General features: G+C 50.0%; 4 protein-coding genes across 4 annotated transcripts; 3 read left to right on the top strand and 1 right to left on the bottom strand.

Moving 5' to 3' along the window:
* Positions 1-1,815: 1,815 nt before the first annotated feature.
* Positions 1,816-3,351, bottom strand: wetA (developmental regulatory protein WetA; the record flags this gene model as incomplete). The annotated part of the gene is made up of 1 exon (XM_058514553.1): positions 1,816-3,351. The coding sequence occupies one exon, from the start codon at positions 3,349-3,351 to the stop codon at positions 1,816-1,818; it is 1,536 nt and encodes a 511-aa protein (XP_058371731.1).
* Positions 3,352-6,420: 3,069 nt separating this feature from the next.
* Positions 6,421-7,554, top strand: N7446_005804 (uncharacterized protein; the record flags this gene model as incomplete). Its single annotated transcript, XM_058514552.1, has 1 exon — positions 6,421-7,554. The coding sequence occupies one exon, from the start codon at positions 6,421-6,423 to the stop codon at positions 7,552-7,554; it is 1,134 nt and encodes a 377-aa protein (XP_058371730.1).
* A 4,128-nt stretch (positions 7,555-11,682) lies between these two features.
* On the top strand, positions 11,683-15,399 carry N7446_005803 (uncharacterized protein; the record flags this gene model as incomplete). Its single annotated transcript, XM_058514551.1, has 1 exon — positions 11,683-15,399. One exon carries the CDS (start codon positions 11,683-11,685, stop codon positions 15,397-15,399), a length of 3,717 nt encoding a protein of 1,238 aa, XP_058371729.1.
* Positions 15,400-16,086: 687 nt separating this feature from the next.
* Positions 16,087-17,008, top strand: N7446_005802 (p24 family protein; the record flags this gene model as incomplete). The annotated part of the gene is made up of 4 exons (XM_058514550.1): positions 16,087-16,299; positions 16,410-16,536; positions 16,612-16,912; positions 16,990-17,008. 4 exons carry the CDS (start codon positions 16,087-16,089, stop codon positions 17,006-17,008), a joined length of 660 nt encoding a protein of 219 aa, XP_058371728.1.
* Between the last annotated feature and the right edge of the window lie 334 nt (positions 17,009-17,342).

Raw genomic sequence — 17,342 nt, 5'->3', positions numbered from 1 at the left:
GAAGGGTTGAGTGATGAACCAGGAATTGCGTTTCCTAGAACAGTGAAGGGTGCAAATGATTTGCTTTCAAAGAAGGTGGAGGGCGAACTGCGAATGTGGTCTAAGATATCGTATCTTAGAATAGTTCAGGACGCTAGGAGGTTGTTTTGTGAGGAAAGGAGTGTGAAAGGTCGCAATTGAGCCGAAATCTGGAGCCTTGGAACTGTGAAGGGAACCAGGAAACTGTCGCCTAGGGAAAAGGAGTGTCAAAATGCGGAGCCGAACTAGGGTCTGCTGTTCTAGAGCGGCGGATGAGAAGGAGGAGCTAGCGAAAAGAACGAGTGTGAGCCTAGTCACTAGCAGCGGTTTGAGTGTGGAGGTTTCGCCTGGCCCTTCTGTAAGGGGACCAAAGCGGTAGTCAAAGAAAGGTAAAAATCTAGAAGCACGTAACAGCAATGCGTTAGCGCAATGGATCGTAAAGATGATCAAACCGTATGAAGATAAAGGTCGAAGAACAGACGAATGAGGAGATGCAATGGGGAGAACGAAGCAATGCAAGAACTCAATGGCCAAGACCGCAGCAAAAACAAAAGAATCGTTGTCATGAGAGAATGCTGGCTTCAATGGATAGAACAAGTGCAGATATAGACAAGGCAAGATGAAGTAATCACCAGCATACGCAGTAGTGATGCCAATGGCTTGATGTGGATGAATAATAATCGGGATGATGAGATGGGGTGAAGAAGGAGCCGCAGGAATGAAAGAACATGCGGTATAAATACCGGATGGCAAATAGAAAATGATGGGGGAAGTACACCAGAGCGTTCTCATGTGTTTGTGGATGACTGGCAAACAAAACAACACAAGCTGGCGGAGTTAGGGTTGTGATCAAAAGCCGAGTACGGGGTAAAGATGAGGGTAAAGTTGAGATCTGGGGTAAGCACAAAATATGGACGAGTCAGGAGGAAATGAAGAGTAAAGTGAGAAATCGATGAAAGCTCGGAGGTAGAGAATTTAGATGCAAATGAGGCTAGGGTAGTGAAAAATCAACTCAAAATGGACTGACAACTAACCTCTAAGGAGAGCGCGTGTTATAGCAATGTAAAAAGAAGAAGGAACTGTAAGCATGGGTTAGTAGCTATAATGAGGAGAAGTAGAGACAACAGTGAGATATTTGATAATAAGTTAGTACTCACAAGGTCTGTGTAAATGTCAATGTTAAGCATGTGCGTGAGGGAAGGAAAAGAGGTAAGAGGAAGGAAGAGCTCAAGGGTGCTTGAAGAGCCTTGAGGCTAGAAGGTAGAGAGTACTTACTAACTGGATTTGAGGCAATTGGGTTGTACAAGTATAAAATTCGAAGGGTGACAAAGGAAAAGAAAGGAGGATGGAAAAATGGAAAAAGAGGCTTTACATAGGGCTGCAGTATCAAAATGCCCACTTCGAGAGATTGTATACCGCAAAGACAAGAGACAAGAGACAAGAGACTATGATAGTGTTAGCAATGCAGAGTATTAAGGACAGGACTCACCAGCTTAATCAAGAAGGATGCAGATCTAATAATGACGAAAATTATACAAAAGAGCCAAATCTACAGCACAAGCTGGATGGTCAAAAATATTATGGAATTAGATATCCACGTAAGTGTCTAAACATTAGAGCAATCTAATATTTTGGAGGGTGTATCGGTCACCCCGGCCAGAAGGCCTGAAAAAATACCAAACACCGAAAGCAATCCAGATATTCCCAATGATATAAGCCAAAAACACCGGCTCACAAACGCAGACAAAAAACAAAAGCAAACAGAACAATTGAAAAAAATCAGATTAAATATAAAGTTTAGCATAAAACAGCTTCGAGGGCTTCGACATCGCCGCCGGCGCTGCGCACTGCCCGAAGTGCGGCTTCGCTCAGCTTGCGACGTCGGTCGCGGGCTTCTTGCTCACGACGAGCCTTGGTCTTGGAGCTGCCGGAGGGAGCAACTCCGGTCAGGATCTTCTTGCTGTCATGAGCGGTAAAGTTGACGAACGATACGCTGACAGACTTGTTTGAGCCTCGGGGAGAGGAGCCAGATGTCTTGGCGGGCTTGGGGCCGGTCATGCTCTGGCCTGAGAGCTTGCGGCCGTGAGGGCGGCGGTTGTTGGCCTTCTTGGGTGATGTGTCGGCCTTGGGAGAGAGGGATGGAGAGCGGGAGGTGTGGTGGACCTGGGAGGTGGTGAAGGGAGTGGTGAACTTTTGGGTTGGCATCATATTAGATGATGAGAATGAAGAATCCGCTGACATGTCGAAGGAGGGATCGAATTGAATCATGAGACCTCCTTGCATCATGTCACTTTGGCTTCCGACGCTTTGCATGGGGCGGTGGGGTGTGGGAGATGCTAGGTAGGCGGCTTGTTGCTGAGTGACCCGAGTAGGCATGGGGGACCACCAGCTTTGAGTATCTTGGCTCTGGAGGTCTGGGGTGAATGAGAGAGAGGAGGCATGGAGGGGGTCTGATTGCCATGAGGAGAGAGATTGGGGATCAGATGAGTGAGATGAAGAGAAGATATCATCTGCGGAAGGAGGGCTGGAGTTGGTCAAGTTGGAAGAGCTGGGGTGGCCCATGTATTGCTGATGTTGGCGCAAAGCGGCATTTGGTGAGGGCATGGAGACTGCAGGGGAAGGGTGGATCATCCGTGCGTCGAACTGAGGAGGCATCTCAGCGGAGTCTCTGGTTTGGTTCACAGTTTGTTCAGTAGACAAGTTCTCATGCTGAATAAGAACGTCTGATGGAGGAGGGGACAGCGGGAGACGATCTTCTGAACCATGAAGGTTGAAGTTCTGGATACGCTGGGCCCAAGCCTCGGGGTATGCCATTCTTCCTTTGGAAAGATTTGAGGAACGCATCAAGCTGGGGGAGAAACTTTGCTTGCGCAAAAGCGCGCGGCGCTCGTTAGGGCTGCGATGGCGGATAGACTTGGGAGTTATTAGAGCGCTCTGAGTGGTCTTGCGTCTGGGAGTAGCTGGGGGAGTTGACGGTGAGGTAGAGAGACCGTTGGTTGCTGTAGGGCGAGAGGAGACTTCGAAGTTGCTCTGTCCAAGATCTGAGATGGCGGAAGGATGGACGGTGTCATGAAGAGTAGCAAAATGATCGACGGCAGCTCCGTCATTCGGCAGGGACCACTCTTGGCCCCAAGGTTGCGGTGATTGATGGCGTTTAGAAGTGGAGACAGTGGGTGAGAGATCGCCACTTTCACTTGATAATGAGTCAAGTTGGAAGAGCTGATCGAAATCGCCGGACAACGAGTCTTTGTTGCCATCAGCGGCAGAAGTATCCATGTTCACATATTGGTTGAACAAGTCATTGAACGAATGATCGTACTGTTGAGCGAACATTTTGTGGGATTTCCGTTTGCAGCGAGCAAATGAAGTGTAGTCAGCGAGTCGAAGTGTAAAGACAAGACGTGATTGGACAACCACAAAGAAGGTCGCAGATAGAGATGGGGAAGGTTTGGAATAGTTCGGGGATCGACCCGGAGATCCGAAGAGTGCAAATAGTGTAAAGGGAGTGTTTGATGTTTGATGTTTGATAGTTTGTCAATCAAAGAAAACACTGCAGATGATGCAAAGAAAGCAAAGCAAACAAACAGATGCAAGCCCTATTTGAATAGCTGCTGGGTTACCAGCCTCATTATTTCTTGAGGCATTCCAGTGCTCTAAAGATGGACCAGGAATGTGCTGCGGGTGACCCGGTTGGCTGATGGAGAGCTCCACCAACCTCCCGCAAGAATGATTCAAGACTCCGCAGAGCTCCTGGGCCAATTGTGAGCTGTGGAGCTATGACAGGCTGTCAATTCCTAAAGGGGCTTTGTGCCGGGCAGCCACCCACTGGAATGTAACCCTCCATCACTAAGCCTGAAGCAGCGGATTGGGTATCAGGTGAGCCAGTAGAGCGGGTCTGGGGAGATCCCAGGCATGTCAAACCGATACCCTTGATTGGAGATCGGCATACCTCCAGGCTGGTCGTAGACCGGTACGCTCTCCGGGACGTCAAGGATTGGTCAAGGTACCAGGACAAACCATAGAGCTAGACCGAGGCTGATCATGCGTCAAGCTTGTAGCTCCAGTGTAAGCGTCATGCTAGATGTAATCCGATCATTGACCACCCAAAGATGACATGATTTTGGCGACGGTAGGATCGGCACTAGACTTGGCCACCCTTTCCTTCTACCATCACTTCAACATTATTTGTCAATGCACTTTGATTGGATGGAGATGATTGTGCCATTGGCCAATGTCCTGTATGTGATAAAGTGTGCTGGAATGTGGCCTGGAATGTAGAGGCTGGGCGGAATGTCAAGCCCGCGGCAGCAATGCACGGAAGGACTTTTGGATTCGAGAAGGACAGATCAGCCGTAGATGCTGTAGAAGCACCGGGGACGCGGGTCGGAAATTTAGAACCTTGACCTGCAGGAGATCGTCGATCATTGTTTGGTGTGTTTGCTTTGACCCCATGTTCTATATTTGGAGCACATGAAGGGGGAAGTCGATCAGGATAAGGCCTTGGCTGAATGCGGTAAAGAAAAAGTCTTTGACACTACCAGTAGAGGGGATCTGACACTTTGTTCCCTCATCGGAGCAGTCTGGATGTCCCTGAATCGTCAAGGAGGAGTGTCTCCCCAACGAGGTGGAGCTAGTCTCTTTGTCTCTAACATAATACCGTTAGCCAAGTGCGTCGAAGGTATTCTCAAATCCACAGGCGCAATGCGAAGGTGCTTTGATTGTCCTTTGTTGGCTGTTGTTGATTGCCGGATTTGGACCAAGAAGCCCTGAGGCAATAATAAATCGTAAGCTATACCAGCGAGACAGTAGTTCCATGCTAAATTGTGGAATTTGACAGCCTTAGTTGAAGTTGATTTCAGGTATTGTTTTTGCATAGCCGAGGTTCAACATGACGTTTTGGGTGGTCTTCGATAGGCTTGCTGCCCGTCAGCTTGCAACTTGCCACAGGGCAGGTATCCGTGTCTAGTTCTTACATCAAAAACCAAGGCGCTTATGCATGGATGCTGTCTGCCCAGATGAAATCCGGATAAACGAAATAAGCAAGGCATGCAACCACAGTGTCGCTACCCAGGTGAAAGCCAGTTCTAAGAATGACGCAATTAACGTCAGGCATAGGGCACCCAACTCGAATATCTCCCAGAGGCTCCAGGGCTCTTGAAAGCTGAGTGATCAGCAAAGGGGCATTGTCATTACTTGTTAGTGAGTCAAGTTCGGTATTTCGTATTATGTTGGAAGTGGCACAAAGCCAGGACTGGTGTAGTCCGCTGACCATGTTCGGCTATGGCGAAAGCCGACATCACAAATCCGCGTGCCATACTGATGTGGAATAATATAATCATCAATAAAGATCTGAAATGCTAGTGAAATGCTACATGCTGAGTATTGTTCGAAGGATCTGGAAATGAAATAGGACCAGAATAGAAGCATGGGTGAGGCCCGATTAGGCTTAGTTTATCCACATTGGGCTGAGTCAGGATGACGGCGAGAAACCCGACTCTTCACTTCTTCTTCTTCTCTTTTCTCTCCACAAAGGGCTCCAGACGGTGACCTTAAACTCTTCAACTCTCCTCTTTCTGTGCATTTCTGCAGTGCTCACTATTTTGATCATCTCACCTTTCGTGTCGCCGTCACTTTCACTCCGACGTCGACGTGACTCAACCCGATTTGCCCCTCGTCACACCCCGCGGAACGTGGGTAACGCTCTCATCTATCCTCGCTTCTCCTCGTTTTATCTCTCCTGAGACCCTCGTCGCGATTTTCTCCTGCGACAACGTTCTCCCTGCATCAAGCTCTTGGCCAGTTGCGACATCTTAAGATTCCGCGACATTCCGGAGCCGTTTGCATCGCGTCGCGCCAATACGACGATCACTTTCACATCTTCGCCTCTACCCATTTCACACCCTACATGCATCTCGACAAGACCTGCTGCTTTTCTACAATCTGTGACAGAGATCGAATCCCGTCCTATCACCACAGCAACCAGGTCCGCTTGTCCTGTTACCACACACACCAGATCGGAAAGCAAGGACAACTTAACATTTAACTGCAAGACTATCGTGAAACATGTTTTCTTACTGCATTCTTGCTGGGGACGTCCCCGTCAAGTCTGTTTAAATCCTACACGTTTCACGTGTGTCTGTTATCATGGACTTTTCTCTGTGCTTTGCAGGCCTTCGATGCCCTTGCCTTTTTTCTAAATCGACTTCGATCCACTGATCGCTTTCGCACTTTCAAATAAACACACTCTGCGACTGATCGCACCTCACCCGATCGCACCTCTTTGACCTCGTTATTCCGTCCTCATCCCGCCCAAGAGTTCCCGGTTACAGGCACAAAGGTTTCCAGAACTCGCTAGCTTGGGCAAATTGCAACACGACAGCGACCAATCGTCCCGCTGCAAACATGGACACCACATACGCTCCTCGAATGGGAAACCCAACTCCCCACCGAGATTCGTGGGGCTCTGCATCTTCCACTTGCTCCCATCTCGAAATGTCTTTCTCTCATGACAGTTGCTATGGCTCAGACGAAGTCTCGGTCACATCCGCTGGTACCAACCCTGCGCAATCAAATACCTCGACTTTCCCCGCCAAGCCACCACTTCATCCTTTCTTGAAATCCATCCTCAAGAACTCCTCTACTGCTGTTGAATCCGAGGAAGAGTCGGACTCGGAATCTGGCTACAGCTCCGATGGGGATTCCGAGTACGATGCGCTTTCTGACGAAGAATATGAGGATGAGGATGATGGCGATGCGTCTGACTTCTCGATCTGGGATGAGACCTCTCGAGATGTCCCTGAGACTCACGAGGATCATACCGAGTCCTTTGACGATGCATTCATCTCCTTTGAGGAGAATGCGGTGCGATTTGCCGCCAACGTGCAGTATATTGACTCGGCCGAAGTTTCCGACGACGAGGAGAATGCCGATACTCAGATGACCTGCCATGAGATGATGCTGCTGGCTTTGAAATCCAATACTCAAAGTACTCTGGACCAGCTCGACGCCATGGATATCAATGACTCCGATGACGACGAAGATCCACACGAGTTCCTGAACAAAGTTACCACTAAGCCGGAGGAGTTCTCGCGCGATGCCGTGGACCTGGACCGAAGTCTTTTCGTTGCTTATATGAACGGAATGCATGGGATTGCTGATACGAAATTCAAATCCTACCTTCGAAATCAGGTTGACCACATTCGTCTTGGCCAGGAGGCCGACACCATGGGTCCTGACGGATCATCTTCCTTGTATCTTGACTTGATCTCTAGCCATGTCATCGGCACCTTCTGCAATCTTCTCACTCAAGATGAATTAAATGATTTGATCATCTTCCGTGCCGAAGAGCAGCCCAGCAAGACAAACGATTCAACTCTCAACTTGGACCATCACAACGCCCTCCTGGACAGAATTGAGCAGTTCCTCCTGGACAGACTCACAAACGGTCACGTTGATGTTGGTCCTGATGAACTGAGCTTCTTTGCCGGCATGATTGCCCACGACCTGGGCACCAAATCTTTGCCAGCGCAGAATTAAGTCATTTCTGCGCCTTGACGGCCACCACTTCTACGATTTACGATTATGAGAAAATGCTTCTTTCGGAGTCGCCCAGGTTTGGGCGACGGACACAACGGGACGGCTCTCCAGCCAGGAAAAGTTCTCAAATTTCTCACGGGTTGGTACGGGTCGGCATTCGACAACCATGTTATCTTCCCGATCTAGCACTTGAATTTCAAAAACAGTTTCAAAGCTTTCAATGTTTCAAGATATAGGAAATGACGTAGCGTAGCGCGCCCAGCATCGCCACATTACTATGTAGGTATTGATGTACAGTACGTATATGCCTCAAAGTCAGCTCATCGCCTGACGTCCAAGTGAGCCCGATCAGCTCCTCTTACCCTCTAGGGCTGCTACGCGAGTCTCACCTAAACAAGGCAACCAACAACCCAAAGTCACAGCACGCCTTACATCCCAACCCAAAAATAGACACGTACTCGACCTCGAAGCCTCGATGTAGCCCATACTGCAATCCCACAATGCAGTATGTACTCACCAGAAGCCGTAGTCCCCAGCTCTCCCGCAAAAGATCTGCAATGTAGATCCTTCTAGCCGGACGTTACACCACACTACCCTCTACCCGAGTACAACGTGAATGTACACGGAATACAAGGCCCAAGGAAATCCAGAACTCTCGCCTCCCGTCCCCCGAACAACTGAAAATGAGCAGGCACGAGCCCAGTGTTTCAGGATCTCCCCCGTCTCTCTTGCCCCCAAACCTAACACAAACGAATTGTGAAACAGGATGCTGTTTAATCTATGTTGGATATTTGCATTGCATATAATTTCCGTGCATACGGTACTTGTGTTGTACGTTGTACCATCCATTTTATTCTATCCTATCCAATCTGTTACCCACTATGCTCCAACATATCTGATACTGGGCCTGCCGATGGTTTCTACTGGAGACGTCGATCTAGATCTAGAATGTATCTCGTTACCATTCAGAATTATTCTGTCTCATCTATAGTGGTACTAGGATGAGGGCTGGGACAACAATGCTCGCGCTCGCACTTTAGCTAGTTGGTGCATGTTACATGTATATCTATTGTCCACCACGGAGAAAGGTCCCGGATTCCGGCTCGTCTTTCCTTGTAGAGATGGACTGTGGCGCTGTCTGTGCTGAATTTCTCTGTGCATTGATGCAATGTTATATAAAAATTAAGTAAAATATACTGTGAATAGTGGACGTATCGTGTGTCTACTTGTACTGGTGATTGTTGTTATAGATATATAATTTCCAGAGATCGGAGAATTTCCGTATACTCCGCCCTTCTCTCCATTTTGTAGATAGTCTGTGGGACTGGGCTCTGCAGCGGGGAACCTATACAGTACGTATCCACTGCGGACTGCCAGAAGAGGCCCAGTAGTGTTTACTGTAGCGATGCAGGGTTAACGGGTGATCGGGTTATCTCCGGTGTTTATGCTGTAGTTACCTCACTCTCTATCCCTGAATGAACTTGCTGGAAGAGAGGAATAGCGGCAGTGGTGGCAAACTACAATACATGGATGGCCTCAATACTTCATACTGAGCTCAGAAATGATATATCATTGCGATATTACTTCGGACCTACCTACAGCACACCATCGACGCATGATAAATCCAACAAGAAAACACACAGGTACATATACATGTACATCCTACAGGAAACTATCACCACGAATAAGCAAACCAACACTGCAGGATATACAGTAGAAAAGCGCACAACCCCAAAATGACAGATCACAACGCCTCGTGCAGGACCAAGAATAGAGTCGTCGATATCCGCCGTTTTTAATTTACACGTCGATCACCAACGGCTTGTGCACAGACAGGTACGGACATACATGAACATGGACAGGTCCAAATGTTGACTGGAGAAAGTTAAACCGGGGAAGGTTTGGTGTGTTTAACTTTGATGCACATGCGTGACGATGCGGTGAGAGGTGAGAGTCATGTAACACTGAATTTTGGTTTTCGAGTCTTCGTTTCTGGAGTTAGAATCAGTTCTCTGTGCATGTATGTGGATCTGGCGATTGGTTCTTTCTATCTTTGGTAAGGGATTGCTACCGTAGGGACAGGAGTTACAGTAGAGTCGATGATAGGGAATTCTGCAGTGGCATATGCCATCCCCATTTTCGAAGGCGAAGAGAATACTCCATAAAAAGCAAAACAAGAACCAAGCCGGACACCAAGGAGATATTCGGCCAATCTAACTCCAGCAAAGGGGGCAATCAAGACGATCACGGCAGGAATCCTTGGTTCTTGGAGAGTCTCCGTACACTAGTGCGTGGAGCCGAGCAGGATTGCCATGAGGGTTTTGACAGCCAGGGGCGGAGTGGGCCGTCCTTCTTGCCGGATAGGGAGAAGATCGGAATCGTGAGTCGAGTCATAATGAGATATGGAGTTTGAGTAAGGGGGAAATCCGCCAGGGGGATTGATATTCGGGATTTTGTCGATCTTGGCCACGCGTGCGGTTCAGATGGAGTTGGTGGATGTGGGGTTACGGATGGGAGTATTGTTGCAAGGTGAGAATTCTGTACAGTACTTCATTTTGTAGGGAACTCCGTAGAGGGGATTTTAATGTTGGCTGTGAGTGAGCCTCCTGCGTTTGATGAGACGAGATGAGATGAGCGTAAGCTACTTGAACGAGGGTGCAGGCAACAATACAATAAGTTGATTCTAGGGCTGAGTGGTTGTACAAGGGACCATGCATGGTGATGGAATCTGAGATATGGTTGTTATTATATTCAGAGAGTTCTGACTGCAATACAGTAGATAAAAGTAGCAGTTACTTTTTCCGGATCTGAGTGTCAGTACGGGAGGCCGATCGCCAAGGTTGCGAACAATATCCATTGTATGTAGTTAGTGCCTGAGTGCAGTAGCCTGTGGGCATAACACTATGCGCCACATGGCCCCATAGGCTAATATGTAATAGATTGCGAGTTCAGCTGTGAACGCAAGGTGGCCGTATAAGCATCCTATTCGTTGACCGGGGGAAGCCTGGGATTTACGGGAACCTGGGAAGCCGATTCGGTTGGAGGAACCACGGGTAGACAAAGGTTGGTTCAGATCCAGGTCCGTACGGGGGCATCACATGGAGACTTGGGTTGTGTAAGGCGATAGATTTAACTTATCCATACATGTCTCAGATTACGATCGAAGTTGCGATTATTCCGTATAGTTTTCTGGAAAATCGACAATAGGGACCGGCCGCTCCGTAGGGAGTCTGCTCCGTACTATGCGTAGCATTTTTGCGCCACAAGAGTTGCCTCGTGGGAACCCCTGGACCCATGGAACGGCACAAGTGGAAAAGGACGCAATGCGCTAACCGCACTACAGCGCCCCATGCGGGTCATCTGAATAGTTGGAAGTTATTAGAAATACTTTATGCTCGTGCAGGGGTCGATTTCCCGAGACAACACATTCATTTCCATTCAAAGCGTGCAGAATTCCAACAAGCTGAGGCAAAAATCAATAATTATACGAAAGAGGAAAGGCTCCAAAGACTAACTGGGCCGGAGTCCACTTGGATAATATGATTGGCTGGTGATAGCCAATTGGGCCTGAAACGAGGGGTGTGGGGCAGTTTAGCGTGTCGATCGAATGTTCTGTTCGGGCTTGCCAGGGGAAAGTAAAAAGATATGTGTATATGAGAGAGAGAGGGGGACAGAGAGAAAGAGAGAGAGTGTGTGTGTGCGTAAGGTAGAAACAGAATATTGTATATGCATAACTATCTACTTTACGCTTCAAACTCCAGGGGACTACACTGTACGTACACTGATGTATATCCATAATTCGGTAGTGACCCCCGAATGATCCAAGTTCCCCACTATCGCGGATGAGATAATTACTCCTGACTCGCTCTGGCTTTTCTTTTTCTGCAAGTTCTCTCTCGATGCTACAGAGCAAATCTGATCCAAACGGGTAAGTTGGAAAATCAACCGATTCACTGTCACGGGGAAGGACGTTGCTCGTTGCACCGAATGGCCCCCATTCAGCTGGTCAGGCTGACTCTCGGGCGTACAGGATGATTTAGAAATTCCATTTCTACCCAGCTTCCCTTGATCGAGGGTCAAGGACACATACAAGGCAGCGCCTTTGACCTAAATACGGGAGCTTCCACAATGCAGTCCGCCAAAGCCCCCGACTTCCTGGACGCCGGGGCAGTGACCCGTTCCCGCAGCCCCAGTGTCGTCTCGACCGATTCGCAGTTTTCTCGAGTCAACCTCATGTCCCCGCCGTCCGTGACCCCAGCACCAGGATTCATCTCCTCGTCCGCGGCGACGGACATCATCTCCGCCGACCAGGAATTCAATGCGGCCGATTTTATCGCCGAGGACGAGTCCGGGTCTGGCGCCGCGCTGGTGACCCCGGCTGCTCTCTCCCTCCTCAACGCATTCCTCGATAACCTTCTATTCAACATTCTCGCGGCCTCGAAATCAACCCAGCTGGCATGCATTCGACCGGCCATGGCCGAAGTGCTGAAGCCCAGACTTGCCAAAGAAGTCGTGGCTGCGGCCGAGGAGGAACTGAGTGAATACATGGGTGGCGCGGACGACGAGCAGACTGAGTTCCGTGGAGGCCAAGAGCCTGGCGGTGACTTTGATCTTATTCGCTCGTGGAAATTGACTCGTCTACGATGCATGGTCTACACTCGACTGGGCGACATGGAGGAAGACGACGAGGATGAATTTATTGCGCAGGATGGTCTTGGCGAGACCGATGGGGCGCCACGCAGATTTACTAGTCATGTCGACAACATCACCCCGGCAGCGTCGATTTTCCTCACCTCCATCATCGAATTTATCGGCGAACGTGCGCTCGTCATTGCCGGCGAGACAGCGCGGTCTCGACTGGTCTCGAAGCTCAACGATGGCGATGAGGTCAACGAAGCCGGCGACGAACGGAAGAGGATCGATCGGCTCGTGGTGGAGGATCTCGACATGGAGAAGCTCGCCCTGAACCCGACCTTGGGCCGGCTGTGGCGGACGTGGAGGAAGCGCAGACGCGGAACCACGCTCTCTCGGACTCTGTCTCGCGAATCATTTCGCCGTCGTGGATACTCTGGCGTCAGTCGCAAGAGCAGCATTGCCACTATCGAGGAACCGATGACCGCCAGTGAACCTCTCCCTACGCAATCCCCGCCACTCGACCCCGCCATGGTCCCCCTGCCAATGAGCGACTACGATGTACAGGAGATCGAGGTTCCTGGCTATACGGGCGATTTGGAGGGCGAGGTACAAACGATGCAGGCCGTTGTTGCTCACAAGGTGCGACCGCGCAGTCTGATGGTGTTCTCCTCGCCATCACTTGCGCCAAGATCTCCTGGCGGTGATAACTCCCCCGTGAGCGCGTCAGCCATTGATCCTCCCAAGCTGGTCCGTCATGTTCGTTCACGGTCCCTACCAACTGCGGCGACCAACGCTCCAGCGGAAGCGGAAGCGGAAGCCACACCAGACCAACCTTCGCCCACCCCCTCCGAGAAAAAGCGACTCGAGACTATGTACGAGGATGATGAGTCCGCAGAATATGTGGATGCAGCCGAGACTGCCCCTGGCGTTGCGATCACCACAGAACACGAGACGTCACAATTGCCCGAGGATGCGGCAGAAGATTCTGATAAGGCGAGGATGTCTGTCCTGCATGAGGAAGAAGAGGAGGCGCCTTTGGCGGTTAACGAGATGGTCGCAACCTTGCGCGCTGGCACAAATGACGAAGATCTGACCGATCAATCCAATAGTGCTCGGGTCTCTGTAGCATCACTGGGCGATCGGTCGAATCAGAAAGATCCCGAAGTCATTGAGGGCACAGGGTTGTGCGAAAAGCCTAAATGGACCTCATCGATTAATCGACCCAAACGGAAATCATCTAGGGATGTCAGTCTACTGAATGCAAGGTCGATCTCTGCACAAACTAGTGGACCTGAAATGCAAGCGGTTGCGGAGAATCAACCCCCAACGCAAGGGATGGAGACCGCTCAACCCGAGACACCAAAGATACCTGTCGAGGCTATCGATTCTTCTACTGATCAAGATGCACCCGATGGCGATCGGAATAAAACAGCCATGACTTCCACACCCCCACCTCGGTCTTCTGACGGCGTCGAAGTCGAGAAGTTCCAAGCATTCCTTTCGTCTCCCGATACATCTCGTCCGACTTCTGCTGATAGCGAGCGCTCTCAAACTTCGAAAACTCGCCCTAGACCTGCTCCATTGTTGGTACAGAGCAGCAACCGAAGCCCTACCACTAGTGAACGAGCCGCTGTTCAGCGCATGAGCACCAGGCCATCGACATCGGTCTCTTCCTCCATACAGACCAAAACCCGCCGCTCTTCAAGCTTCGGGAGTTCACGCGAGACCAAGCGCCCAGTGACTGCTGGTTCTACTACATCTCAGGTGTCGACAAAGCTGAAGGGTCTCATGGGTCGACCACAAGGCGATTCTCCGTCGCTTCGCCTGCGCAGCTCGTCTGAAACGAGCCGGGCATCTGGCGGCAGCGGAGATTCTGATAACGAAATTGCCGATTTGGACAAGTTGATCAACAGCGACGAGACTATCCACTTCACACTCACTCCCCGAAGTGTGAGGGAGATGACCTTCCCTGATCCTCCCAACCGACCAATTCCCCGATCAGACACGGCAGACACGTCCGACCTGGCTGATTTCCTGAAGACCACAGCTCCGCCAGGCGAAGAGAAACACCGTTCTCGCGCCTCAGTCTCTTCTAAAGCCACCGGCGAGATTACTCCAGTCTCCCGAACCAAGTCTATCGAGTCGCCCAAGCACATTCCACTTTCCACGCGCTTGACCAACCGACCAGCAAAGCCCAGCAAGCCAGCCCAGTCGGCACAGGAGCGGGAAGCACGAGTTCCTGCGGACGCGACGCGTGAATTTGCGGATTTCATCAAGCCGCCCGGCGCTCCAAATGCGCCGTCCCAGCCCAAGACTTCTACATCTGTTGAGCGCGCACAACCTGTTCGACCTCCATCCAGTCGATCGACTGCCTCTCGCGGAAACCGGCCTAGACTCGAGGCTCGCTCTGCCGAGACCAGTGGCTCTCAAACTTCAGAGCTCATTGATTTCATTCGCGAGGGTCCTCCAATGTCAGGTGCTCACCGCATTCCTCGCACGGTGGCTCCCTTCCGGAACACCATTGACTCGGATGATCTCCAAATAGACAACACTTCTGGGCACACTACCTCAGGCTCCATCGCCAGCACTGGTAATGGCTCCACACCCAACAAGTCCCTGACATCCCTCGGCTCTCGCACGGGGTTACTGGACTCAAACCGAAACAAGGCCTCGGCATCGGGAAGCGCGCCTGCATCTGAGGATCCTGCTCCTCAGCGGAAGCAACGTCGCGTTCGAGACCCGTATGCCATCGACGACGATGATGACGAATATCTGGAAGAGCTCCTGAAATTGGAATCCAAACCCAAGCCCAAGCGCGAAGAAGAAAGCCTCATGGATTTCCTGCGTAGTGCTCCTCCTCCACCCGAGTCTGAAAAGCCCCCTGTGCCATTCTCGGTGAATACCGTCGCTTCCAATGCACGTACGAGGTCCGGTATGGTCCGCTCTTCTCAGAGTTCCTTGCGCTCCCAAGGCAGTGTCCCGGGCAAGGTCCAGAACAACTATGCTACGAAGGTTGGAATGGAGCGGAATAATGGCATCATGCCATCTGCTTCAAACCGCAAAACCGAAACCGGTGACCTGGCCGACTTCCTTCGCAACACTGGGCCTCCAGAGCCCACGGCGCGAGCTGTTTCTTCCCCAGTGAACTCTAAGATGGGCAATGGAGGCTTCTCCCGCTTCTTCACACGCCGAAAGAAGGTCGAATCATAGGGATTTGATGGATGTTTTCCAGCATTCACATTCCCTGACGACCTCGACCAATGTCTTGCTTTGCTAAGCGTTTTTATCTAACGATACACATATCATGTCCATCACTTTGACATTTCTTGTCTGTGCAGATGCATTGCCATCGTTTACACTTTTCCTATTTGTTAAAATATTTGTATAGAGTCATGTCTTCTCCTCTTCTCCTTACTTCATTGTTCTATGTGGCTACGACCAGGTGGCTTTTTCTTTTTTCTTTTCTACTTTTCTTGCGCTTACATGCGTCACTTTCTTTCCTGCCTTTTCATACGGCACTGAATGATTAATACGGTACTCAGCCTTTTTTCCTTTCTTCTTTATTGACTCGGACGTCTATTGGTTGCTTTCGTGGATTTCGAGATACCATGCTTCTGTACCTGTGCCATTGTTTAAAGACCTGACGCCCAGAAACCGTTTTATTCTTACCCTTTACAAATGAAATTAGAAGATATCCAATTATCACAAATAAGCTCATTAACAGAACGAATACGTTAATACAATATCCCGCATGTAAGTATACTGCCCACCTCCAACTCCCACTCCAACCCCGGAACAACAATATTCCACCCCCTTACCAGGTGTCATCAAACAACCAACAACACAAGACCCCAACCCAAACGTCAATCACACCCATCAAACCCCAGAGACGGCGCAATGGTCTCCTCACAATTTACAATGAGGACCATCCTCAGCCTCGTCTTCGTGTTCGTGCAGCTCGCCTCCGCGCTGAAATTCGACCTCGTCGCTACCTCCGGCCACGGCAAAAATGAGCGCTGTATTCGGAACTTCGTTGCTAAGGACCAGCTTGTTGTTGTTACTGCTATTGTTGGTGGTACTAAGGGGGATGGGCAGAAGGTTAATATTCATGTATGTTTGACCCTGGTTTCCTCATGGTGTTGGGTTAGGTTTGGTCGGATTAGGTTGTAATGGATTATTGGACTGGGTTGGCTAACGTGTTTCTTTCACTGTGACTACAGATCAAGGATTCCATGGGCAACGACCACGGCCGACCAAAAGACGTCGTCGGCGAAACGCGTCAAATATTCACTTCGCCCGCTGATACTGTTTTCGACGTGTGTTTCGAGAACCAGCTTACCGGCCACAGTAAGTCAAACCACCACAATCCCAGATCCAATTCAATTATCCACGATTGAACATCCTCTAATCCTCACGCAACAGACGGCATCTCAAATCCCTCCCGCCCAATCGAACTAGACGTCGACATTGGCGCCGACGCCCGCGACTGGAACAGCATCCAGTCCCAGGAAAAGCTCAAGCCCGTCGAGACAGACCTCCGCCGCATCGAGGAGATGGTCACCGATATCGTTACCGAGATGGAGTACCTGCGTGCACGTGAGCAGCGTCTGCGCGATACCAATGAGAGCACTAATGAGCGTGTGAAGTGGTTTGCTTTCGGGACTATGGGTATGCTTGTTGGGCTTGGGGCTTGGCAGGTTGTTTATTTGAGGGCTTATTTCAGGTATGTTGGCACCAAGTTCGGATCTGGATCTGGATTTGCATTGGAATTGCGCGCTGACTTTTGCGATTGCGTTGTAGATCCAAGCACCTTATCTAGATTGCTTTTCCTGGGTTTCGGATCAGTCCCGGACCTCGCGGTATGGAATGGTTGCATCGTGGATGGATTTGTCCTTCTCTTTTTTGGTTACGAAGCGGTTGCATTGCAATCCCCTTTTTTGCTCGTGTCGACTGGCATTCTGTTTTAACAGTCATGATCCCAATGAAATAAAATGTACACCATGCTTTCTGCGGCCTGGCGCTAATAATATTTTCTCGTTTTCGATGCTGGTTCTATATGCTATGCTCTTGTCAACGGGTAACTCTCGTGATAGGTATATACACTATCTGTTGTAGAAATTGGAGATCTGCTGCTCGTCTGAGTGGTTTATAGA

The sequence above is a fragment of the Penicillium canescens genome, assembly GCF_028828765.1.
Source record: "Penicillium canescens strain IBT 15451 chromosome Unknown utg000004l_segment0_segment0, whole genome shotgun sequence".
Classification (NCBI taxonomy): Eukaryota; Fungi; Ascomycota; class Eurotiomycetes; order Eurotiales; family Aspergillaceae; genus Penicillium; species Penicillium canescens.
The sequence above is the reverse complement of the archived record's forward strand: the minus strand, read 5'-3'. Positions and strand labels throughout refer to the sequence as shown.